Below are 26,334 nucleotides of genomic sequence, written 5' to 3' on the forward strand. Positions count from 1 at the left end.
ACAACAACAACAAGCAAAATCTGAATAACTGGAAATACAAACCATATCCCTAGAAGAGAACAAGATTTCAAAGGTGCAAATAATTCCAGAGGAATTTACAAATTTAACACAATTCAAGTCAAAATCCAAATGAGCTTTTTAGGAAATTTGACATTATTCTATAGTTCATCTGGAAGAATAAGCATGCAAGGACAGTCAATACATTTTTGATAATAGAATAAGGAGGAACTTCTTGTGCGATGATGTCCTGGGCAAGTCGCCTCTCCCCTGAGGGCAACTATCTTCACTTCCATGTGAATCACTTTATTTTTTCTTTGCTTTTTTTTTTTTTTCTGCCTTGATATGCACCCATAAACACTATAGTCTGTTTACACCTCATTTTTGAACTTCTAATACAATGAAACCTAACAACATGTATTCTTTTGTGTCTGGTTTCTTTTCTTTTGTCTTTTTAGGGCCACATCTGCAGCACATGTAAGCTCCCAGGCTAGGGGTCGAATGGGAGCTGTAGCTGCCTGCCTGGGCCACAGCCACAGCCAATGCCAGGTCCGAGCTGCATTTCTGACCTACACTGTAGCTTATGGCAGCACCAGGTTTCTAACCTGCTGAGCCACGCAACTCTAACCCATTAAGCCACGCAACTCTAACCCACTAAGCCAGGCAAGATCTGAGCAGTGTCTGCGACCTACCCCACAGTTCACAGCAACGCTGGATCCTTAACCCAAGGAGTAAGGCCAAGGATGAAACCCATGTCCTCATTAACCACTGAGCCATGATGGGAACTCCCTGGGAGCACTTTGAATTAAATTCTCGGCATGAGGATTTTTTTTTTTCTTTTAGTCTTTTTGCCATTTCTTGGGCTGCTTCTGCAGCATATGGAGGTTCCCAGGCTAGGGGTCAAATGGGAGCTGTAGCCGCTGGCCTATGCCAGAGCCACAGCAACGCGGGATCCGAGCCACGTCTGCTACTTATACCACAGCTCATGGCAACGCCGGATCCCCAACCCACTGAGCAAGGCCAGGGATCGAACCTGCAGCCTCATGGTTCCTAGTCGGATTCGTTAACCACTCAGCCACGACGGGAACTCCAAGGATTTTTTGACATCATAGAGACAATGTAGTTAACTTGCACCTATGTGAACGTCAGCCCTTCTCATGTTTTAGGAGAACTCGCATCCTGCCTCCCCCTCCTCCTTCCTAGGCCAAGGCAGCGATGGGGAGATTTCCTTATCATTCCCTGCCCTTCCCTACTCCCCAGCTCCATCACTGGCAGGTTTATTTTTCCATCATCCCTCCACTGAAGGTAGCTCTCCTTAGACTCTCCACCATGGAGAACCTGAGGCTTTGTCTCTCACTCCCCTTGTCCTGGGTGGTCACCAAAGGCAAGCTTAGCCTGGAGGCTCAGTAGAAACGGTGTAACAATCCAGCTTACATCCCAGGATCCCTGCTTTCATTTTGTCTTTGGTCTCTACAGTTCTCTTTTGTGCCAATTAGCAATATACTTAGTCATGCTTCATTTAACTTTTTACAACATAACAGCTGTTTCAACTGGGAGATTATTCAGCATAAATCATCTGCAAACTCCTACAAACAGAAAGTCCTTACAATTAGTTTTCATAAATAATTAAGTTTTGCATCTGAGCAAAACGTTGGTTTGTTTTTCCCCCCAGTGATAAACTGCTAACCTCAAAAGCAGGTGATCCATTCAAATATAAATGCATCTTAGTTTACATAAAACAGTGCTTTAAAAGGAAAAACAAAACAAAACAAAAACAAACCAAAAACTATTCCTTAGAAGAGTAAGTAAAAAAAATCAGTTGGCAATACAAAATTTGCAGATAATCAGAAAGCTACATTTGTTTGTAATAAGGATGATGAAACACAATTATCTGGACTATGACATTTGTGGACAAGAGTCTTGGTTCAAGGAAATGTCAGATTCCTTAAATGTTCCCCTTATAATAAAATATTTCCTGATGCGAAACCTTTATTTTTCAAAGCAACCATCTTATGGGTTCCACCTGAAAAGGTCTTGCAGCCGCTGCAGTGGTATTTATCATGACCCTACCTGCCCTTGCTTGCAAAAAAGTCACTGAAATATCCATCAAAGACAAAAACACAGTAAAATTTCCTTTGGTACCTCTGTATAATCAGGGGAGCCTGAAGATGTGGTATGCTTGTTTTAAATAATCAAGCTCCTTAAAAAAGTTTGTGGTCATTAACCACCATCAATTGCTGAGGCATTCCCTTTAGTCATAAGTACACAAAAGTCCTAAATTCACGGAGGCTCAGGAATGTGGCTGGATGTATACAAATCCAAGTAAAATCTGAAAACCTGCTCAAAGTACAGGCTCACAGGGCAGCATGTTTTAAATGGGGGCTCAAGAAATCCTCTGGCTCTCCAGAAACCCTTGCTCCTCAGGCCTTTGGCCAAAAGGTAACTCAAGAGAAATGCTATTCCAGTTGAACAATGGGGCTCATTCAGTTTTGCTATTCACAAATTAAAACACTACTGATTGAATAGAAAATAGGAAAGCTGCTTCAAAAAAAGAGCTGTGGCTGGACTCCAGAACTATTTCATTTTTTGTCCATCTTTTCTGAGGTCTCTTGGTTTCTAAGTGGTATTCTTCCCTCGGAAGCCAAAAGAATTCGATTCCCAAACTTCTCCACATTGAAGGTAAAATTACTCCTTACAAACCTACTTCTGGGTGGGGCAATGATTTGTTACAGAGTGAAGACGATCTTAAAGTAAGTCCTCTAAAGCTTTCCCTAGAGTAAAGTCAGTACTTTTTAATACTGTCTTTGAAAATCAATGCTATTAATTATATATTTCACAGCAAATGTTTTGTAAGCTCTCTCTTAAGAGGAGCTAAAAAGTGCACATCCACTTGACAAAACACAGACAGCTTGGCCTCCCACAACAATAACCAACACAGAGCATGCACAGGTCATGCTCTGGGGCTGAGGGGCACAGAGGGCTGCTCTTCTCTCTGGCTTGAGGCCTTCAGTCTTGCACCTGCCCACGGTGGAGGCCAGAACCCAGGCATGGGAATTAAACTGCCCTAGGTCTGAATCTATAATGGCATCAGGAAACCTAATTGGCCTCACCAGCCTCAGTGGCCTCCAGATAACAACGTGTGCTCCTTGAGGTTGTTGAGAAGACAATGAAACAGCTAGAGGCACAGCACCAGAACCTGGCATGGAGGAAATGTTAAATAAACAATACTTACTACTACCCCAAATAACCCCAGCATTCTTCAAATGACAAAAAATAAGCAGATGTGGCTTTTGAATAGCACCATTTGCTAACAGTGAACTTACAAAATCTAGTTTCCATCTCTCAGGGCACACAACCACTTTCCTAGAAAAAGCCTTTCTAATCGCTAACTTAAAAATAAGTAAAATTTGAGTTCCCATTGTAGTGCAGTGGAAACGAATCCGACCAAGAACCATGAGGTAGTGGGTTCGACCCCTGGCCTCGCACAGTGGGTTAAGGATCCAGTGTTGCCGTGGGCTGTGGTGTAGGTCTCAGATGTAGCTTGGGTCTGATGTTGCTGCAGTTGTGTAGGCCAGCAGCTGTAGCTCTGATTGGACCCCTAGCCTGGGAACCTCCATACGCCATGGGTATGGCCCTAAAAGCAAAATCAAAAAAAAAAAAAAAAAAAAAAAAGAGTAAAATTATTAATTTTATCACTAGTACTTATTTTACTTCAAAAATTCATGTTTTCCTTATTTTTGTACTGTCTTTTGATGTTCCAAGTTTTAGGGGTTGTTGGCATTCCCACTCTGAAATGTAATCTTATTTTCTAATAACTCACTGCCTCTCAAAGAAGCCCTCCTCCCTGTCAGTCTGACTTTAAGGCTCAGATGACTTTGCTAAACTTTAGACAACTCATTTCTTACAAGTTTCTTGGATGTTTATCTCCCCCTTTCCTCTCCATCTCCAAAAAAGCCAAAGCTCTACCCGGCATGAACGTAGGAGTCAAAATTGTCCCAGTTACTTAGAAACAACAGGTCATCTACCCTGCACTGCCAGATATGGCTAAATGAACAATCCAAGTGTCTGATAAACCCTGAGCCTCCTTTTGTAGCTATATATTAGCATATAGTGTAGACTGACTTCTTATGCAGGAGAAAACCAATTTTCTTTAATGAAATGAAAGCATTAAAATGAAGACAGGGTGAGTGCTGAAAACTTTCATCAACCTAAAATGATCAAACTTTCAGCAAAAAAAGAAAAAATTCAGAGACAGGTGAGTGAAAGTCTGGGCGATGTACAGGACAGGCTGCCATTTCTTTACAAAAATTAGTATGTCAGCGTCATCCACCTTTTCCAATGAAACCCTTCATAAATGCTGTGAGGTGAGCAAAGACCACTTCCGGTCCATTATAAGGATGACTACACTGAAGCAGAAGGGTGTTAAGTTACCAACAACAAAGATTTTAGACCTTAATAGTTCTTTGTATCTAAGAGTTATTTGCTAAGGATTCTATTTAAAAAGCTCTGATGTACTTGTTAATTTATTCAGAATAGGGCCAAATGGTCAGCATCTGTTCTGCTGCTGATTATCCTATAAAATAGGGCATAGAGTAGCCGACCATCTCCAGAAAAATGAAAGGACCCAAAAGAAAGGGAACAAATAAAAGAAAAACAACAGAGAGGAGTGAGAGAAAGCGTAGAGTTTTCTAACAGCAGAGGTCCTAACCCGGAGCCTGGGTGTGCGCTTGGCCACGGCACTGATAAGCCCTGACTGCACTGGTGGCTCACGGCCTCCGTCCAGCCGGCAGGGGTGGGAGACACACAGCCAGCGGGAAGGGCTGTCATCACCGCTGTCACCGAGCACGGCACCTGGCACAAAGTAGGACATCGATACATGTCTGCTTCACAACTAAACATAACATTTACACAACCCTACACTTCTGACTGAACCTTACATATATATCAAGAAATCTTGATAATGTAAAGACAACAGAAGTAATGAGTTAAACAAACTTGGCTATCTCCTCTACCTTTCCAATAAGACTATTCAGAAATATAATACACCAAGTTAAATATGTATAAAAGAGTGTTGAAAATCATCTTTTATTTTGGGCATAAGCTAAGTTTTCATGAAAAAATTTAAAAGTCCATGTATTGGCAAGAAAAGGTACAACTCTGAGGCCTAACATTTAATTGTAACATAAAAACATGTGAAAATCTATTCTAAATTTAGTCCATTGAAGCAACTTTATGCATGCCTAACATGTACAACAAACTTAGAGGAAGAAATATATCTATCAATCTAGATTAAAAAAAAAAAACAAACCCCAACAATCTTGATTTAGAAAAATACTGAAAATATAACTAAGAAAATCCAGACACAAATTTTCTTGCAAGGTTCAGGATGATTACTTTCAACTAATCTGCAGGCATGAATCACATTAAGAATCACAGGAGTCAAGACTCAGCTGTCTTTTCTACTGCAATACTAATAAAATGTCACGCCTGCCTGGTGTCCTAAGTGTTACCTTGATACCTCCATACTTTCAATTTTAAACAAGAGAAGCAGACACCTTCTGCTCATTTGATACAAAGGACTGGAGACACATGGTCTGTACTTTTTCATCATTCTCAGGGTTTAATTAAGGATAAAAATTTAATTTTAAAAAGTTAGGCGGCCAGAAGGGTAAATACCCACAAGTAAATTAACAGTTACAGATGGAAGATGGCTTCTCCAGCAGGGCCACCTGGGCCCAGGATCCCTAAAGGGACAGAGGAAGTCACTGGAGACAAGCTGGTACCCACCTATGAGTCTGTATTAGAGAAAAGTTATGGTGGCACTTGTGAAAATGGTTAAGAAGACTTATTCAAGACTATTATGGCAGGTGTCAAGACGACTGCAATAAGGGAGAGAGGTCAGGCTGAGCTTGAATACAGACAAGACAGCTGGAGATGCACAGCTGATGTGCAGAATAAGGGGGGTCAGTGGATGGAAAACGACTAAGAGAAGGTATAAGCATAGGGGATTTTTGGTGAAGGCAGGTCACGGTAACCAGGTAGCAGGTAGGGGATGAGGAATCTGATCAGATATCAAGGAAGGGGACTCTCTTTAACTGACATAGCAGGACTCTCACTACTAAGCTCTTACTCTTCAGCAGGTCAGCAAGGAGGGTGGGAGGTAAGGAGCCAAGGTTGAGGCCTAACTGAGAAGAGGCTCAGACGAGCCTGACGGAAGTCTGGTCAAGGAGAGAATTTCTGTTGTCATCAGGCACTGTTCTAGGTGCTAGAGACTCCAAGGAGAGCAAGACAGAAAAGGTCGCTGATCTCATGCAGTTCAAAAATACGGACTGTGGTTTTGTATGGAGAGAAAAATCAGAATAGGCAAACGGGACAGAAGGGCCAACTATAGAGAGAAAAGCAACAACCAAAAGCATGAGGTAGCACGGTAACTTCTAGAATCTTCTTCCCCCAAAGAAAGCAGACAGTGACTCAGAACATGTCTCTGGCAGCCAGTGCAGAAGAGAACGCCATCTTTTTTGGAGGGGACCTACCTAGCTGTTTTGAACACTTGGAAAATTATGCAGACCGAGGCCCAGATGCCTAGCCCCTTTTCTATACAGTGATGAATGGAGTGAGTCAGGGGAGTTACCAGTTCAGAAAGGTAGGGACAGGAAGAGCTACAGCATCCACTGCAGGCTGAGGAAAGGCTATGGCTCACTGTTTGTAAAAAATGAGTTCATATTCCTCCTAATTGAAATTCTGCAAATGCAGATGGTGGAAATGAGGTTTTTCAAATGAGAGGCAAAGGGATAACAGGAAGCAATCCTGCTCACAGAGTAGTTCACAGGAAGGTCAGCTAGTCCTTGAACGGCAAACCAAATGCACATGACAAATGTAAAACACAATCGGAGAACTCTTAACTCTCAAGATTCTAAGATTTTTTTCATCCTGAATTTATGTAGTTTTGTTTTTCCTGTGTTCTTTTTCTATTTTTAAATTTTTTACTTTTTTTTTTTTTAAAGGCCACCCCCATGGTATACGGAAGTTCCCAGGCCAGGGACTAAACCCAAGCCTTTTAACCCACTGAGCAGGGCCAGAGACCTGCACCTCTGCAGTGACCTAAGCCACTGCAATCAGATTCTTAATCCACTGCTGTGTGCCGTCTTTTTCTGAGATTAAGTAGCCACTGGCCACTCTTTTTATGTTTCTCATTTCTTACTTTTTTTTTTTTTTTTTTGTCTTTTTTGGGGGTATACCCACGGCATATGGACATTCCCAGGCTATGGCTCGAATCAGAGCTATAACTGCCAGCTTATGCCACAGCCTCAGCAATGCCAGATCCGAGCTGCATCTTTGACCTATACTGTAGCTCATGGTAACTAACGCTGGATCCTCAGCCCACTGAGCGGGGCGAGGGATCGAACCCACAAACTCATGGTTCCTAGTTGGATTTGTTTCCACCGCACCACAATGGGAACTCCTATGCTTCTCATTTCAAAATGCATACAGGCAGAAGGTTTTCTTGAAAGACAAAGATGACAGAAATGTTACAAAAGCACTTCGTAAGTAAAATTATTTAGTTTTCCAGACAGGGAATTTGGTGATGCACTAACAAATAAATAGTTAATGTATAGGAAAATGCTAATAAATCTCCCTGCCTTTAAGGTAAAAATGATTAATATTATAATTGAAAGGCTTGAGGTTATCAAAAGGGATATCAATTTCAGCACTATAACACTGATGATTTCATCACATTGGATTTAACTTTCAGTCACCAGCTATTCAGGTTTAAATCACCCAATATTTCAGTTAACTAGCATGTTTAGCGTTTAAGTTAAATGTTAATTGTTATTCTTCCCTTTACTTTAAAAAGGGTAACAAAAATAGGGAAGCAGTAAGGAAACAGCAAGAAAAGGACACTGGGTGTCAGTCAAGGTCAACAACTGGGCATATGCACCCTGGAATTTTCAATTGCCAACCTGCAAAATTAGACAGGTCTCCCAGGAGAGGCACACCTCTTGCGTTTTCCTCAACGTAAGGATTCCTTTCCGATAATGCATTGAGTTTTATAGAAAACCAATCAATACCGAGACCTGTGTTTAGGGTAGCTCTGATACTGAAGATAAATTTTCTTAGAGCACCTTCAGTCTATTTTAATCCACTACCTAAAACCAGTGTGTGGCGATTCCAAATATTGCCCTTTCAGTCTAAACAAATAAACAAACAAAAACAAAGGAAAAAAGAAAGAAAGCCTACTGGAGAATCCACTGTATGCCAGGAACCCTGCTAAGCCCTTTTCTATGCACTTTGATTACTTCTTACAATTCCTTATGAATTAGGTATCACTGCCCCATTTGAGGATGTGGAAATATTGAGACAAAGGCTAACTTTCCAGGGTCCTCAGTTATTTAAGTTATTTAAAGCTGAGATTAAAGCTCAAATTTGATTTAAAAGTCTTGGAGTTCCCGTCGTGGCGCAGTGGTTAACGAATCCGACTAGGAACCATGAGGTTGCGGGTTTGGTCCCTGCCCTTGCTCAGTGGGTTAAGGATCTGGCGTTGCCGTGAGCTGTGGTGTAGGTTGCAGACACGGCTCGGATCCAGCATTGCTGTGGCTCTGGCGTAGGCCAGCGGCTACAGCTCCGATTCGCCCCCTAGCCTGAGAATCTCCATATGCCGCGGGAGCGGCCCAAAGAAATAGCAAAAAGAAAAAAAAAAAAAAAAAAAAAAAATCAAAAGTCTCCAAGTATTTATAACATGTAGTTTTCTTTCAACTCCCTTAAAAGGAGCAACTGAAAAAAAAAAAAAAAAAAAAAAAAAGAAAGTCTTAAGGTTATTGTCTCAATATACCCAACTGTAATTAATAAGAATTATTTTTTAAATTTTAACAATCACTATCTCAATCTGCTATATCTCTCCTGTTACTAGTCAAACTTTTTCATCAGTTAAATTCACACACAGTACTTGTCTTTTTTTAAATCAGTCATAATCATATCATTAACTCATAATGAACCAGCAATCGATTAAAAAAAGAAAGCAAAAAAATCAAGATCTTTCTAATCTTGACCTACACAGTGGACTTTTGGTCCCAAGGGTAGAAACTGATTTCCAGTTCATTTCTTAATACTGGTTAATCACTGCTACTGCTGAGAGCATTCAGAATCCCAGGACCACCACTCAAAAGAAGAACTCCTCTGAGGTTTGTGTTACCCACAACTTTAATGCAAGTAAGGCAAAAATTTTTAAAAGATGACAAGCCCAGTGTTACCCCAGAATGTAACAGATACCACTGGAGAATACTCTCCAAATGGATCCCAACCCATCTGTACGCAATTCAACAGCTTAAAATCCACCTATCTTATTCACTTAAATTCTATATTCTTGTTTACAATATATTATGTACTTTTCTAAATGACCCAATGAATCCCCCACACCGGTCAGTTTAGTACTCTTATTAGAAAATGACATCAGGTTGTTATTATAAGACTTGTTTGCTGACTCCTTTCGAAGTGGTTTTCTAAGAACTCACTGGGAGGGTCTTTCTGACATGTCAAGTTGTCTAAACTGATGTCTTGAATTAATCACCAAACACTTATCAGTGTTTCTGTGAAGGTATTTTATAAATATGATTAAAGACCACAATCAGTTGACTTTAAAGGAGAAGATCCTAGATAATCTGGGTGGGCCTGATTCAATCAACTGAAAAGCCTTCTGGCAGAGCTAAGGCTCCCCTGAATAAGAAGAAATTTCAGGGAGTTCCCTGGTGGTCTAGTGACTAGGATATGGGGCTTTCATTGCTGTGGCCCAGGTTCAATCCCTGGGTCTGGGAACTGAGATCCCACGTCAAGCCATGGCCAAAAAAATGGAATTAAATACAATTTTTTAAAAATTAAAAAAGGAAGGAGTTTCTTTCATGGTTCAGCAGTTAACGAACCCTACTAGGATCCATGAGGATGTAGGTTTGATCCCTGGCTTTGCTCAGTGGGTTAAAGATCCGGCATTGATGTGAACTATCGGATCTGGAGTTGCTGTGGCTGTGGTGAGGGGCTGGCAGCTGTAGCTGTGATGCGACCCCTAGCCTGGGAACTTCCATATGCCCTGAGTGAGGCCCTGGAAAGCTAAAAAAAAAATTAAAAAAGAAGTTCTCTTGTGGCATAGTGGGTTAAGGATCCAGGGTTGTCACTGCTGTGGTACAGCTTTTATCCCTGGACCAGGAACTTCTGCATGCCAAGGGTGAGGCAAAATAAAAAAGAAAGATATTATATCTTAAAAAAAAGAGAAGAAATTCCACTCATGGACAGCAGGTTTAGCCTGTGCTCCAACATTCCAGCCTGCCCTTCTCGATAGTCTGCTCTATTGACGTCAGACTTACCTAGCCAGCCCCACAATCATGTAAACCAATGCCTTGCAATAAATCTCTTAATACAGATCTCCTACTGATTCTGCTTCCCTGGTTAAACCTTGACAGATACATTCATAAACCATCAATATTTCACAAACATAAAACATGTAAAATATATGGTTCCTATATAACTCAGAGATGTAGTCCCAAGTAAATTTATAGGTTTAAACATAGTCCTAGTCAAACCTCTAACTGGGTTTTGTTCAAATGATGACAAAATAAGTTTCTCTGGAAGTATAAAAAAAGAGAAAACAATTGGAAAATAACAATTGCTAACATTTGCTGAGTGCTTACTCTGAGCTGGGCTCTGCACTGAAGCTGCACAAAACCCAACTAGGAAATAGAGGAGACAATGATCATGTAAATCAAGGAAAGATCAAGTTGGGAAGGGAGGCCAAGACCTAGCTTATTTTGTCAATCACGTCTTCCAATCTGCATGCATCACAGCCCCTAGACTTTCTTAGATGCTTCCCTTTTCCCCTCATGTTCATTCAGGGCTGCAATATCCAGAATTTTATTTATGAGGGTCTGGTGCACATCTACACTGTCTTCCTTGTGGAATCCCAACCTCTGGGTATCACACTCTCTTCTCTAAGTCCTCACTAATGCTGCAATGATAAAGTAGGAGAGGCAGTGGAGGAAAAAAAAGGACCAAGAGGTCAGGAGAAAAACCGATGGTTCGTTGAGTTCTGCCAGGACTTGTTAAGTCTCATTCAAAGTATTGCCCTCCATTTTTAAAGTGGTCACAGCGAGAGCAGTTCAGTAGATGAATATGTGGATGACATTTTCCTCTCTGTATCTGGAGTAAATTAAGCAACTTGTGGGCCTTTCAAATAATAAGCCTACTCACTCATTTAAAAAATATAATGAAATTTATTAAAACAGAAAATGGAAGCAGCACTCCTTGGAGGAAGAACACTGTGACTGAAATTTTTGAAAAACTGCAGGAAGGAGAAGTCCCCTGACACCATTCCACACAGGGACAGGGCAGGGCAACAGCACTATAACAGCTGGCGGCTTCTTTCAGATTCGACCGTCAAGGCTCAGCTCTGTGAAGACCTAGACTTGCAGCTCCAACAAGCAATTCTTGGGCGGTGGTGTATTCCTGTCAGAGAATGTGAAACTGATGTGGCTGATGCCATTTTCTTGAGATCAAAATGGGTGTATCTTTTTTTAAAATAAAAAAAACAGAAAAGTACCCTTACTCCATGGATATATATTTAACATTAGAATAAACATTCTTGACTTCATCGTGTTTTATGTGTGAATGGTGCTCTGGAAGAGTCGAGAAGGTCAGGATGAAGATCTTGCTCAGAGAAGCTTAAAAACAATGCAGTGCCCAATCAATATGAATTTTTATAAGTATACATTTTCTGATGATAATGTAATATAGATTAGATATTAATAATTAGGTAATCTAATCGACAATTAGAAATGCACTCAATACTGAATAGTTTGAAAACCTGTGTACATCAACCAGAACATGATGTGATTAGTTTAGTGTCCTTACTTGGGTGCTAGCATTTCCCTAATGGAGTTTTCGGGTCTGGGAATTTTCAGAAGAGTGAACTGTGCAATTGAAAAGCTTTAATGCTTGATGGTGGTGCTGGTCTGATGTAAATGTTGGAAGAAAACAACACTGAAAATGGACCATCTCCAGAATTTGCAACTGGCTGGTTCTATGCTTATTATCTAGTTACACAGTTTAAGGAAGCAAAATCAGGCCAATATTGTACACGTGTGAAGTACTGAGAGGCTGTCTTACCTCTACCTGTTAACCCGATAACAGGTGTCCTATTCCTTGCCTGTGACAGTCTGCATCATGAAATCTCAACAGTCACAGTGCTTTACAGACCAAAGGGTCAGTTTCTCCTGGACACTCTTCATCTGCACTATGGACAGGATACTGTCACACTTAAAAAATATGCTTAGCCTCAATCTACTGAGAAAATGTGAAGGCCAACAAATAGCTTCATTCAATACTTTTTTCATTTTATGAAATACTATCGAAAGAAAAAAACCATACTGAGATGATGTGGTTAAATGGAAGAAGGTTTCTTGGGAAATCAATGAGAAGACCAACAAAATTGCTTTTTAATGGAGCTTCCTGGAATAACTGTCCATGCCTGAACACCAACTTACCGGTGATGCCATTGGACTCCTGCTGCAGGTCACAGTACCAGAGTCGGTTCACTGGGTCGCAGCCCTCCCTTATTGACAACAAGACGTAGCGACCATCGTCGGATAACTATGAAGGAAACAAAAACAGCACAGGGGACTGAGGAGACTATATATGTTTTGCGAGAACACTGTTAACTATCAAGCATAAAATAAAGATTCATTGCAAATGTAGTATCTTTACTCCCAACTTGGGATTGGATAAGAAAGCTATGAGAAAAAAAGATGAATATAAATTTTAACTTATTTCACTGTTAATCACAGTTTATCTCAATAAAACATAATGAAATATTTAAGTTGCAAATATCAGTATAAACAACTGAATGTCAGAAGAATGTAATTTTTATTTAAAGTCTATGCTTTACAGTCAATAATACTGTAATAATTTTGTACAGTGACAGATGGCTATTGGACTTGTCCTAGTGAACATTGTGCCATGTATTTGATTGTTGGATCACTATGCTGTGTATATGAAACTAATGTAATGTTGTAGGTCAATTATGTTTACATTTTTAAAAAGTTTAAAAAAGTCTATTCTTTAATACAATACATGCATGAAAAATACATTCAATCTGTCATTTTGAATATTAATGTTCCTGAATTTGAAATCTGCCATGGGATACACATTTTAAAAGCTGTTCTAGATGAGTAAGAATTAACAAGTGGCCATGGATGCACAGAAGTTCACTTGTGATTCACACTGGTCACATCAGCAAGTTACTAGTGAGCAACTTTTCTGTGTGTTATCCTTAGTTCCCTATATAGCACTAGGCAGCAGAGATAAAAGAACTGTGCTTCCATGGATTTCTTTAAAAATATTAAATGAAAAAAAAATTAAATGGGAGAATCTTAGGTAGCAAAAGAATCTTGGTAAAAAACTAATGCAACAAATAATATGTTATGGTTTTGTTATCAAGATTGACATGAGTTGTATCAGACTATATATATATCCTTTTACAAATAGTATTTTTCACTCAACATATGTATATTTGCTTCATTTGTTTTACCTGCTGCACAATATTCCAATCTAGGAACACACTAAAACTAATTGATCCATTTTCCTACCAATGAGCATTTAGATTATTTCCATTTTCTTCCTTTGTGGTTTCAGTTCCTATTATAAGTCAACCTTTAGAAAAATGCCTGACATGTTTATTTGTGGCCCCATATCCATGCTTCCTGGGTACATAACTAGAAGTAAAACTGCTCAGTGGTACAACATGCACATACTCAGCATTAAAAGATATTGCCATATTATTTTCCAAAGTGGTTATATGGACTAACACTCTCATATCAGCAGGGTATGAGAGTTCCTATTTTTCCACATCCTACTCTGAAGGTGAATTTTATCTATCATTGGCTAGGCAACAGTACCCAGACATTAGGTCAAACATTATTCTAGATGTTTCTGCAAAGGTGCTTTTTTAGATGAAGTTAACAGTGAAATTAGTGGACTTTGAGTAAAGCTGATTGCCCTCCATAATATAGGTGAGCCTCAACCAATGAGTTGAAGGCCTTACTAGAAAAATGAGCTCCCTCAGCCAGAAGGAATTCTGTTAGCAGACAGTCTTTCGACTCAAAATGATACTCTTCCCAGGTTTCCATCTTGCCAGCCTACCCTGCAGATTTTGAAAGTGTCAAGTCTCCACAATCACATTAGTCAATTTTTTTTTTTTTTTTTTTTTTTTTTTTTTGCTTTTTAGGGCCATACCCATGGCATGTGGAAGTCCCCAGGCTAGAGGTTGAATCAGAGCTACAGCTGTCGGCCTATGCCACAGCCATGGCAACTCAGGATCCAAGTCGTGTCTCTGTGAACTACACCACAGCTCATTGCAACTAGGGATCCCCAACTCACTGAGTGACGCCAGGAATTGAACCCCCATCCTCATGGATACTAGTTGAGTTTGTTTAGCCAATTTCTTAAAATAAATTTCTCTCTCTAAATCGGTGACTAAATCAAGAGGGAGAAGCTACACTCTAGCAGAAGAAACAGGGACATACATATGAAGTAATGCAGTATATTGTAAAGTGGTAAATGACATACAGAACCTGAACGGGTCTGGGTAAGAGAGCTAGGATGTGTGGGGAGAGACCATAGTTTTAAATATGGCAGTTTTAAATATGGTAGGCTTCATTAGGTGACTTTCCCTTGTATTCTGACTTGCATTCTTTCAGATAAGTCATTCTTTTGTCTCTCTCCCTATGTGTAATGCACTTTTTTTTCCTTTTTTTTCCTTTTTTCTTTTTTAGGGCCACACCCATGGCATATGGATGTTCCCAGGCTAGGGGTCTAATTGGACCTACAACTGCTGGCCTACGCCACAGTCACAGCAACAAGGGATCCAAGCCATGTCTGTGACCTACATCACAGCTCACGGCAACACCAGATTCTTAACCCACTGACTGAGGCCAGGGATCGAACTCGAAACCTCATGGTTCCTAGTCGGAATCGTTTCTGCTGCGCCATGACGGGAACTCCCCAATTTTTCTTATCTGGCTGTTTTTAAGATTTTTTTTTTTTTGCCATACCCATGGCATGCAGAAGTTCTGGGGCCAGTGATTTAACCCAAGCCACAGCAGTGACAATGCCAAATCCAATTGTTAGGCCACTAAGAAACTCTAAGGTTTTCTTATTACCTTTGGTTTCTAATTGATTATGATGGGCTTTGCTGGAGTTGCCCTGCTGCAGATTTGTTGAGCTTCTTGAATCTGTGGGTTTGTCTATTTTATCAAATGCATAAAAATTTTTGTCCATTTTCTTCCTCATATAATTTTGTGTCCCCTCACCCCTAACTCTAGGGCTTCAAATACATAATGTTAGAGCATTAGGTACTGTCATACATTCAATGACTGTTCATTTTTATTTCAGTGATTTTTTTTTCTCTCTTTGTGTCTTACTGTCAACTATGCTGTCTTCAAATTCACTAATTTTTAAAAAAATTAAAGTATAGTTGATTTACAATGTTTCTTCAACTTCTGTTGTACAGCAAAGTGACCCAATCACACACAGTTCCCTGTGTTGTACAGTCGGGCCCTACTGCCCATGCATTCCAAATACATCAGTTTGCATCCCCAAATGCCAAACCTCTGGTCCACCCAAGTACCTCCTCTCTCCTCCCGGGAACCACTGCTCTCCTTGGCCATGATCTGTTTCTGTTTTGTACACAGGATCATCTGTTCCATATTTTAGATTTCACAAATACATGATACCATATTGTATTTGTCGTGTTCTTTCTGCCTTACTTCGCTTCGTATGAGAATCTCTAGTTCTATCCATGTTGCTGGCAAGTGGCATTAGTTTATCTTTTTTATGTCTCTGTAGTATTCCACTGTATATATGTACAACATCTTCTTAATCCATAAATCTGTCAATGGACACCTAGGTTATTCCATGTCTTGGCTATCGTGAATAGCATAGAGGTGCATGCATTTTTTTCTATGAAAGTTTTGTCTGGATATATGCCCAGGAGTGAAATTGCTGGATTATATGGTAGTTCTACATTTAGTTTTCTGAGGTAACTCCATACTGTTTTCCATAGTGGTTGTACCAATTTACATTCCCACCACAGTGAAAGAGGGTACCCTTTCTCCACACCATCTCCAGCATTTTGTTAATGACAGCCATTCTGTGTGAGGTGGTACCTCATTGTAGTTTTGATTTGTATTTTTCTAATAATCAGTATGTTGAACATTTTTTTCATGTGCTTGTTGGTCACCCATATGCATCCTTTGTTTATTTAGGTCTTCTGCCCATTTTTCAACTGGGTTTTTTTAATTTTTAATTTTCCCACTGTACAGCAAGGGGGTCAGGTTATCCTTACATGTATACATTACAATTACATTTTTCCCCCACCCTTTCTTCTGTTGCAACATGAGTATCTAGACATACTTCTCAATGCTATTCAGCAGGATCTCCTTGTATATCTATTCTAAGTTGTGTCTGATAAGTCCAAGCTCCCCATCCCACCCACTCCCTCCCCCTCCCATCAGACAGCCACAAGTCTTTTCTCCAAGTCCATGATTTTCTTTTCTGAGGAGATGTTCATTTGTGCTGGATATTAGATTCCAGTTATAAGTGATATCATATGGCATTTGCCTTTATCTTTCTGGCTCATTTCACTCAGGATGAGATTCTCTAGTTCCATCCATGTTGCTGCAAATGGCACCATGTCATTCTTTTTTATGGCTGAGTAGTATTCCTTGTGTATATATACCACTTCTTCCGAATCCAATCATCTGTCGATGGACATTTGGGTTGTTTCCATGTCCTGGCTATTGTGAATAGTGCTGCAATGAACATGCGGGTGCATGTGTCTCTTTTAAGTAGAGTTTTGTCCGGATAGATGCCCAAGAGTGGGATTGCGGGGTCATATGGAAGTTCTATGTATAGATTTCTAAGGTATCTCCAAACTGTTCTCCATAGTGGCTGCACCAGTTGACATTTCCACCAACAGTGCAGGAGGGTTCGCTTTTCTCCACACCCCCTCCAGCACTTGTTATTTGTCGATTTATTAATGATGGCCATTCTGACTGGTGTGAGGTGGTATCTCATGGTAGTTTTGATTTGCATTTCTCTTATAATCAGTGATGTTGAGCATTTTTTCATGTGTTTGTTGGCCATCTGTATATCTTCTTTGGAGAAATGTCTTTTCAGGTCTTTTGCCCATTTTTCCATTGATTGATTGGTTTTTTTGCTGTTGGGTTGTATAAGTTGTTCATATATTCTAGAGATTAAGCCCTTGTCAGTTGCATCATTTTAAACTGTTTTCTCCCATTCTGTAAGTTGTCTTTTTGTTTTCTTTTGGGTTTCCTTTGCTGTGCAAAAGCTTTTCAGTTTGATGAGGTCCCATGGGTTTATTTTTGCTCTAATTTCTATTGCTTTGGGAGACTGACCTGAGAAAATATTCATGATGTTGATGTCAGAGAGTGTTTTGCCTATGTTTTCTTCTAGGAGTTTGATGGTATCCTGTCGTATATTTAAGTCTTTCAGCCATTTGGAGTTTATTTTTGTGCATGGTGTGAGGGTGTGTTCTAGTTTCATTACTTTGCATGCGGCTGTCCAGGTTTCCCAGCAATGCTTGCTGAATAGACTTTCTTTTTCCCATTTGATGTTCTTGCCTCCCTTGTCAAAGATTAATTGACCATAGGTTTCAGGGTTTATTTCCGGATTCTCTATTCTGTTCCATTGGTCTGTCTGTCTGTTTTGATACCAGTACCACACTGTTTTGATGACTGTGGCTTTGTAGTATTTCTTGAAGTCTGGGAGAGTGATGCCTCCTGCTTGGTTTTTGTTTCTCAGGATTGCTTTGGCGATTCTGGGTCTTCTGTGGTTCCATATAAATGTTTGGATTGTTTGTTCTAGTTCTGTGAAAAATGCCATGGGTAATTTGATAGGGATTGCATTGAATCTGTAGATTGCTTTGGGTAGGATGGCCATTTTTACAATATTGATTTTCCCAATCCAGGAACATGGAATATCTTTCCATTTCTTTACATCTTCTTTGATTTCTTTGATTAAAGTTTTATAGTTCTCGGCATATAGGTCCTTTACCTCCTTGGTCAGGTGTATTCCGAGGTATTTAATTTTGTGAGGTGCAATTTTAAAAGGTATCATATTTTTGTATTCCTTTTCTAATATTTCATTGCTGGTATACAGAAATGCAACTGACTTCTGAATGTTATATCCTGCTACTTTGCTGAATTTATTAATCAGTTCAAGGAGTTTTGGTGTGGAGTCCTTAGGGTTTTCTAGGTATAGTATCATGTCATCTGCATACAGTGACAGTTTGATCTCTTCTCTTCCTATATGGATGCCTTTTATTTCTTTTGTTTGTCTAATTGCTGTGGCTAGGACTTCTAAAACTATGTTGAAGAGCAGTGGTGAGAGTGGGCATCCCTGTCTTGTTCCAGATTTGAGTGAGAAGGCTTTCAGTTTTCCCCCATTGAGTATTATATTTGCTGTGGGTTTATCATAAATGGATTTGATGATATTCAGGAATGTTCCCTCTATACCCACTTTGGTGAGGGTCTTGATCATGAATGGATGTTGGACTTTGTCAAATGCTTTTTCTGCGTCCATTGAGATGATCATATGATTTTTGACTTTTTTTTTTGTTAATGTGGTGTATGATGCTGATTGATTTGCGTATGTTGAACCATCCTTGTGAACCTGGGATGAACCCAACCTGGTCATGGTGTATAATTTTTTTGGTATGTTGTTGGATTCAGTTGGCTAAGATTTTGTTGAGAATTTTTGCATCTATGTTCATCAATGATATTGGCCGATAGTTTTCTTTTTTGGTGGTATCTCTGTCTGGTTTTGGAATGAGGGTGATAGTGGCATCATAGAGTGTCTTTGGGAGTATTCCTTCTTCTTCAACCTTTTGAAAGAGTTTAAGCAGGATGGGCACCAATTCCTCTTTATATGTTTGATAGAATTCACCTGTGACGCCATCTGGTCCTGGACTTTTATTTGTAGGGAGTGATTTTATGACCTCTTCAATTTCGTTTCTAGTGATTGGTCTGTTCAGTTGGTCTGTTTCTGCTTGATTCAGTTTTGGCAGGCTGTACGATTCTAGAAAATTGTCCATTTCTTCCAGATTGTCAAACTTGTTGGTGTATAGTTGTTCATAGTATTCTCTTATGGTTTTTTGTATTTCTGCTGCATTTGTTGTGATTTCTCCTTTTTCACTTATAATTTTGGTTATTTGGGTTCTTTCTTTCCTCTTTTTAGTGAGTCTGGCCAGGGGTTTGTCAATTTTGTTCACCTTTTCAAAGAACCATCTCTTGGTTTTATTAATTTTCTCTATTGTTTTTTGAGTTTCTATTTTATTGATTTCTTCTTTGATCTTTATAATTTCCTTCCTTCTGCTGACTTTAGGACTTTTTTGTTCTTCTTTTTCTAATTTGTTTAGGTGGAGGGTTAAGTTGTCAATTTGGGATCTTTCTTCTTTTTTGAGAAAGGCCTGTATTGCTATAAATTTCCCTCTGAGCATGCTTTCGCAGCATCCCATAGATGTTGAGAGGTTGTGTCTTCATTACCATTTGTTTCAAGGTAGTTTTTAATTTCCTTCTTGATTTCCTCATTGACCCATTGGTTTTTTAGTAGCATGTTGTTTAGTCTCCATGGAGTAGGTTTTTCCTCTTTCCTTTTCCCATGGTTGATTTCTAATTTCATGGCATTGTGGTCAGAGAAGATACTTGAGATAATTTCTATGCTCCTAAATTTATTGAGGTTAGCTTTGTGTCCCAATATGTGGTCGATTCTTGAGAATGTTCCATGAGCATTTGAGAAGAATGTGTATTCTGCTTTCTTTGGATGTAGTGTCCTGAAGATATCAATTAAGTCTAACTTTTCTATTGTTTCCTTGAGGATCTCTGTTGCTTTATTGGTTTTCTGTCTAGAGGATCTGTCCATTGATGTGAGGGGGGTATTAAGGTCTCCTACTATGATTGTATTTTCATCAATATCTCCCTTTATGTCTGTTAAGATTTGTTGTATGTATATGCCCCAACATATATTTGGGGCATATATGTTGATGATAGTAACATCCTCTCCTTGGATGGATCCCTTAATCATTAAATAGTGTCCTTCTTTGTCTTTCTTTATGTCTTTTGTTTTAAAGTCTATTTTGTCTGATATGAGTGTTGCGACTCCTGCTTTTCTGTCATGTCTATTGGCGTGAAATATTTTTCCCCACCTTTTCACTTTCAATCTATATGTATCTTTTGTCCTAAGGTGAGTTTCTTGTAGGCAGCATATTGAAGGTTTTTGCCTTTTTATCCAGTCAGCCACTCTGTGTCTTTTGATTGGGGCATTCAGTCCATTGACATTTAAGGTGGTAATTGATAGATGATTATTGCCATTTTGAACCTCGTGTTCCAGTTGATTCTATGGTTCTCCATTCTTCCTTTCTTTTTTTTTTTTTTTTTTTTTTTTGGTTGGATGGTCTCCTGTTATTATCTGTTTGAGTGTTTTTGTTTTGTTTTTTTTTTTTTCATCTTTTGCAAATGCAATATTTGGTTTTGGCTTGTGGTTGCCTTGTTTTTTAAGTATGCTAACCCCTTTCTATAATTGTCTGTTTTAGCCTGATGGTCCTGTAAATTCAAACACTTCACTACTGTATTAAAATTAATTAGAGAAACATACAAACAAAAAGGGTTATTTATGTCCTAACATCCCTTGCCCACATTTTATGGTTTTGATGACTCTTTTTTATTTTTTTCTTTTTATTTTGTTTGAAGCATGTTCATGATTAAATCTGTATGCTGGCTTGAGTGACTGCTCTCTGATTGCAGTTTCCTCAGTCCTAGTTTTTCCTCTTTTTTTTTTTTCTTTTCTTTTTTCTTCCCTTTCCTTCCTTTCTTTTTGCAACTGGGTTGTTTTTTGTTGTTGAGTTGTATGAGTTGTTTGTATATTTTGGATATTAAACCCTTGTCTGTTGCATTGTTTGCAAACATTTTCTCCCACTCTGTGGGTTGGTTTTTTAGTTTTTTTTTAATGGTTTCCTTTGCTGTGCAAAAGCTTTTGAGTTTAATTAAGTACCACCAGTTTATTTGCGTCATTACTGTCATTACTCTAGGAGGTGGATCGAACAAGATGTTGCTGTGATTTATGTCAGAGTGTTCTGCCTACATTTTTCTCTAGGAGTTTTATAGTATCTGGCTTTGTATTTAGGTCTTTAATCCATTTTGAGTTTATTTTTGTGTATGGTGTTAGAAAGTGTTCTATTTTCATTTGTTTACATGTAGCTTTCCAGTTTTCCCAGAACCATTTATTGACGAGACTCTTTCTTCCACTGTCTGTTCTTGCCTCCTTTGTCATACATTAGTTGACTGTAGGTGTGTGGGTTTAATTCTGGGCTTTCTATCCTGTTTCATTGATCTATATTTCTGTTTCTGTGCCAGTACCATGTTGTTTTGATAACTATAGCTTTGTAGTATTGTCAAAAGTCAGGAAGCTTGATTCCTCCATTTTCGTTTTTCTTTTTCAATATTGCTTTGGTTATTTGGGGTCTCTTGTGTCTCTGTACAGATTTTAAAATATTCTGTTCTAGTTCTGTCCTTGGTAATCTGGTAGGGATTGCAGTGAATCTGTAGATTGCCTTGGGCAGTATAGTCATTTTGACAATAGTGATTCTTCCAATTCATGGGCATTGTGTATTTTCCCATCTGTTTGTGTTGTCTTTTATTTCAATTTTCAGAATGGACCTTCTGTCTCTTTAGGTGGGTTCATTTCCAGGTATTTTATTCTTTTTGATGTGATGGTAAATAGAATGGTTTCTCTGATTTTTCTTTCTGATCTTTCATTGTTAGTATACAGAAATGCAGTTGATTTCTGTGTATTAATTTTGTAGCCTGTCTATGAATTTTGCCAAATTCATTGGTGAGTTATAATAGTTTTCTGGTGCTGTCTTCAGGGTTTTCTAGTTATAGTATCAGGTCATCTGCAAACAGTGATAGTTTTATTTCTTTTCCAATCTGGATATTTTGTTTTATAGCACCTTAACTGCTACTGAACCCACATAGAAAACTAGATTCAGACAGTTTATTTTCCATCTCTTGAATAATACCTGGTTCTCATAATGTTTTCTATTTCTTTGTTCATTTACATTTTCTAAAATCCTCTTAAAATTTTTTCTATAAATGCTTTAAAAAAGTCCATGTCTGCTAATTCTACTCCCTGTCATTTCTAAATCTGTTTTTACTAGTTTTTCAACCAGCTTTAAGTCACATTTTTCTGCTTCTTTACACATCTAATAATTTTTTTAATTGGATTCTGAACACTTGGAATGCTATCTGGATTTTTTTTTGGGGGGGGGTCTTTAAAAAGTTTTGAGGCAGTTAACTTGTTGATGGATCAACTTGATCCATCCAAGGCTTACTTTCAAACTTTGCGAGGGAAGGTCTGTAGCCCTCTGCAAAGACATGGATAGCCTTTCTGGAGTCTTTGCTGAGCACCCTAGGTGTTCACAAGGCCTTTCCACATTAACTGGTTAGAATACAAAAGTCTCCCAGTTAAACCTCTGGTAGCTGTTAGCTTCTAAGTCCCTAGTGGCTCTTCTCAACTTGAATCATGGAATCTCATTCTATGTGTGTGTCACTTAAAATGCAAAGGGACACCAACGGGACTTCTGGAACACTTAGTGGGTAGTTCCCCCCTTTGGCATTGTGCCTGCCAATTTCAGTGGTTTCACTTTTCTTGAATTCCAATCTCTGGATCCTTAGTTCAGTGAGAACTAAGTATTCTGAAGGTTCCTCCTCTTTGTGCTAGAGTCCAGAAAATTCCTTGATAGAGAAAGCTGGGGCAATCACAGGAAAACCTCTCTCTCTCAGATTACAGTCCTAGGACACCTGTAGACCAGTATCTGCAAACAGATGCTTGGTCTATTTTGTACAGTTTTCTAGCTGTTTATGGCAGGAGGATTGGTCCAGTACCAGTTGCACTGTCACGGCCAGAATCAAAAACTTGTCATGTTTTATTTTTTTAACTCATTTTTAATTCTTTACTGGCTAATTACATTTTTAGCGTATATTATTGTATATGTTTAGATGTACAGATGTAAGGATTAAGAATCTAAGACCAACAAAAAGATAATATTTATGATTAATAAAAAAATATAACAATGATATATTTCCTCTTGTCTTACCACATAGGAATATTTTAGGGTTTTACTTACTAGCAGCATCAAGTTTTTAGATTTGGAGGGATTATAGTCCAGCTCTCCAGAAATGTCCATCCACTTTCTTTTTTAAAAATTTATTTTTTATAAGGGTATAGTTGATTTACAGTGTTGAGTCAATTTCTGCTGGAGAGCACAGTGACCCAGTCATACATACATATACATTCTTTTTCTCACATTATCTTCCATCATGGTCTATTCCAAGAGACTGGATATAACTTCCTGTGCTATACTGTAGGACTTCAGTGCTTATCCATTCTAAATGTAATAGTTTGCAGCTACCAACCCCAAACTCCCCATCCATCCCCCTCCCTTGGCAACCACAAGTCTGTTCTCTATGTCCATGAGTCTGTTTCTGTTTTGCAGATAGGTTCATTTGTACCATATTTTAGATTCCACATATAAGTGATTATCATATGGTATTTGTCTTTCTTCCATTCATTTTCTATTTGCAGGTTTGTTTTGGTAAACCAGCCGTTTGTCAGTCAGGTTCTGTCATTGATAAATTAATCACAAGGGCTATGTGTGTCTAAAATGCTCAGCGTTTTTAGCACTTGGCAGCACACTGGATGTTTAAAGTTAAACATCTCTTCCTGAGGAAAAAATATCTTAAAGTACAGAGGTAATCTGTTTGTGAAACAGAAGTGGGATTCCAAGTTATAGTTTTATAAGATTCCAGCAAAGTCCTGTTTAATTTGGCTGTTCTTTCTTGGTGACACTTTTTCCTAGTTCTGAAGTAGTCTCCTTTCCAAAAAATGAATCACGTTTTGCTGTATGAGTTTTAGTCACAAACTACACATAACACCAGATGAGTCAGGTGCCCTCTCTTCATCTCTTTCTAGGCCCCTTATAGTCTTTTCAAGGATCGTCAAATGGTTTTGGAGAAACTGCATATACATTTATGATTTCCATGTATTCTTTTCTCTATTCTCATCTTCAGTGTATTTCCAAATTACTTGTCATTATGTTTTAAGTGGGTCTCTTGAAAATGAACATCTAACTTGATGGAGTTTAAAACTTCACTCTAAGAATCTGTATTTTGTTTTAATTGTTACTGCTTCCACATTTTAATTTTAAACATTCTGGTCACCTCATTCTCCCCTCTCCTTTCCTCTTTATACTATATTAACATAAATTTCTTTATAAACCTTTCCCCTTCATTGACCACTCTGGGAGTTAAATATTCTATTTATACATTTCCTTAAGCGTTTCATAGATAAAGCTAATAAACCTGTTTCTAGAAATTTAGTTTCACCTATTTTTAAGCTGTCCTATATTAAGAATATCATTAACAACCTCACAATTTTAACTTTACTAAACGTAATGAAAGCAGCCTCATTAATAGTATTTCATACTTTTGTTCACTTGTCCTTTAAATGAAGACAGAATCTTGACAACTCAGTGCTTAGAGTCATGCTACATCAATCATAAATGATAGCTAATTCAGCTGCAGTGATTCAGCCAACAGAATGATAGGGCAGTAAAACTCACTGAAAGAATCACACCAAACCTTCGATGACAGCTGTCTCAAGCACATCTAATGAGTTTTTCTCAGTATTTCTGGCTGCACTAAATGGTTGCAGCAGTTGATATTTAATCTAAGTCAGGACGTTCCCAAGGAATGGCTGCTGGGATGCCAATTAACTCGGTCTTTTTCACTCTCTCTTCATCACAACCCAGAGAGATTCTATAGCCGCTAAACAAATCTGCTAAATGGGAAACAACTCTGACTTCTCAAATGCTCAAGGTCGCAAATGTCAAAATCACTTATAAGTCACCGTTGCCCCCAAAATACATAGATTAGAAATAACAGCTTCTTCTACTAAAATTTAATTGGTAACAATGCATACTGAACCATGGCCTCACATTCAGACCATTTCAAGACAGTGTTTTTTTCTTTTTATGTCCACAGCCATGGTATATGGAAATTCCCAGGCTAGAAATCAAATCAGAGCTGTAGCTGTGAGCCTATGCCACCGTCACCACAACACCAAATCTGAGCTGCATCTGTGACCTATACTGCAGCTTGCAGCCACACCAGTTCCTTAACCCACTGAGGGAGGCCAGGCATTGAACCTGCATCCCCATGGATGCTAGTCGGGTTCTTAACCTGCTGAGCTACAACGGGAATTCCCATTTCAAGACAATTTTTAAAATGAATTTTAGAAATCATTGGAAAAGGAAGACAAAAATACTGTTGATGAGGAGGACACTAGAATCTCAACAGAACCATGGCCTCACATTCAGACTATTTCAAGACAGTGACTTCCCTAATATTCAGATAAAAGGAAAAGAGAAGAACAGGAGAGCCAGGGAAGGCCTTCATGAACAGTATAAATTCCAGTTCACAAAACACCATTTTTCTTTAAACAATATGACATCAGCTAGAAAACGCATGCTCTCTGGAAGCAATTAATCTGATTCAAAAGCAATGACCTTCTTCAACAGGGTTGCAATAATACTAGTCTGACCAATTATGAAATACGTAATTCTTTTTTTTTTAGCTGCACCCACAGCATATGGAAGTTCCCAGGCCAGGGATTAAATCCAAGCCACAGCTGCAGCAACACTGGATCCTTAACCCAGTATGCCAGGTCAAGGATTGAACCGTCACCTCTGCAGTGACCTGAGCCACTACAGCTGGATCCTTAGCTCCACTTTATGGAGTGGGAACTCCATAAAACATATAATTCTTAAGTCCTACCTTCCTTCTACTTTATAGCTTGCTTGTTTGCTTGCTTCATTTTGCTTTTTAGGGCTGTACCCGAGGTATATGGAGGTTCCCAGGCTAGGGGTCGAATCAGAGCTGTAGTCGGCAGCCTACGCCACAGCCACAGTAATGCCAGATCTGAGTCGCATCTGAACCTACACCACAGCTCACGGAAATGCCAGTCAGATTCGTTTATACTGTGCCACAACAGGAACCCTACTATATTATTTTAAACAAATTTTCCTTAAGTCAAAATGATTTTATTTTGTGAAAACCTACCTTGTATGTAAATAAATATTAATAAACAAACATAAAATTCTAGGAACTTCTGTGAATAAAACATTTACATTTGCTGATATTACGTCTACTGCTTGCATTCCAAACA

At 38.8% G+C, this 26,334-nt stretch overlaps 1 protein-coding gene across 10 annotated transcripts in view; it reads right to left on the reverse strand.

The window, feature by feature from the left end:
* Nucleotides 1–26,334, reverse strand: part of PREP (prolyl endopeptidase) — a 562,439-nt gene that overhangs the window by 62,779 nt on the left and 473,326 nt on the right. For all 10 annotated transcript variants that reach the window (XR_014837058.1, XR_014837057.1, XM_085011432.1 and 7 more), the window contains 1 exon segment: nt 12,522–12,627. Coding sequence is in view for 8 of the 10 variants with exons in the window: in XM_085011432.1 (XP_084867558.1) it covers nt 12,522–12,627 (106 nt within the window). In the remaining 2 variants the exon portion in view is untranslated.

Source organism: Sus scrofa, chromosome 1 (assembly GCF_054392235.1).
Source record: "Sus scrofa isolate SSC_HxYL_T2T_F1_AM1 chromosome 1, Sscrofa_HxYL_maternal_Yorkshire_Landrace_v2.0, whole genome shotgun sequence".
NCBI classification, from domain to species: domain Eukaryota; kingdom Metazoa; phylum Chordata; class Mammalia; order Artiodactyla; family Suidae; genus Sus; species Sus scrofa.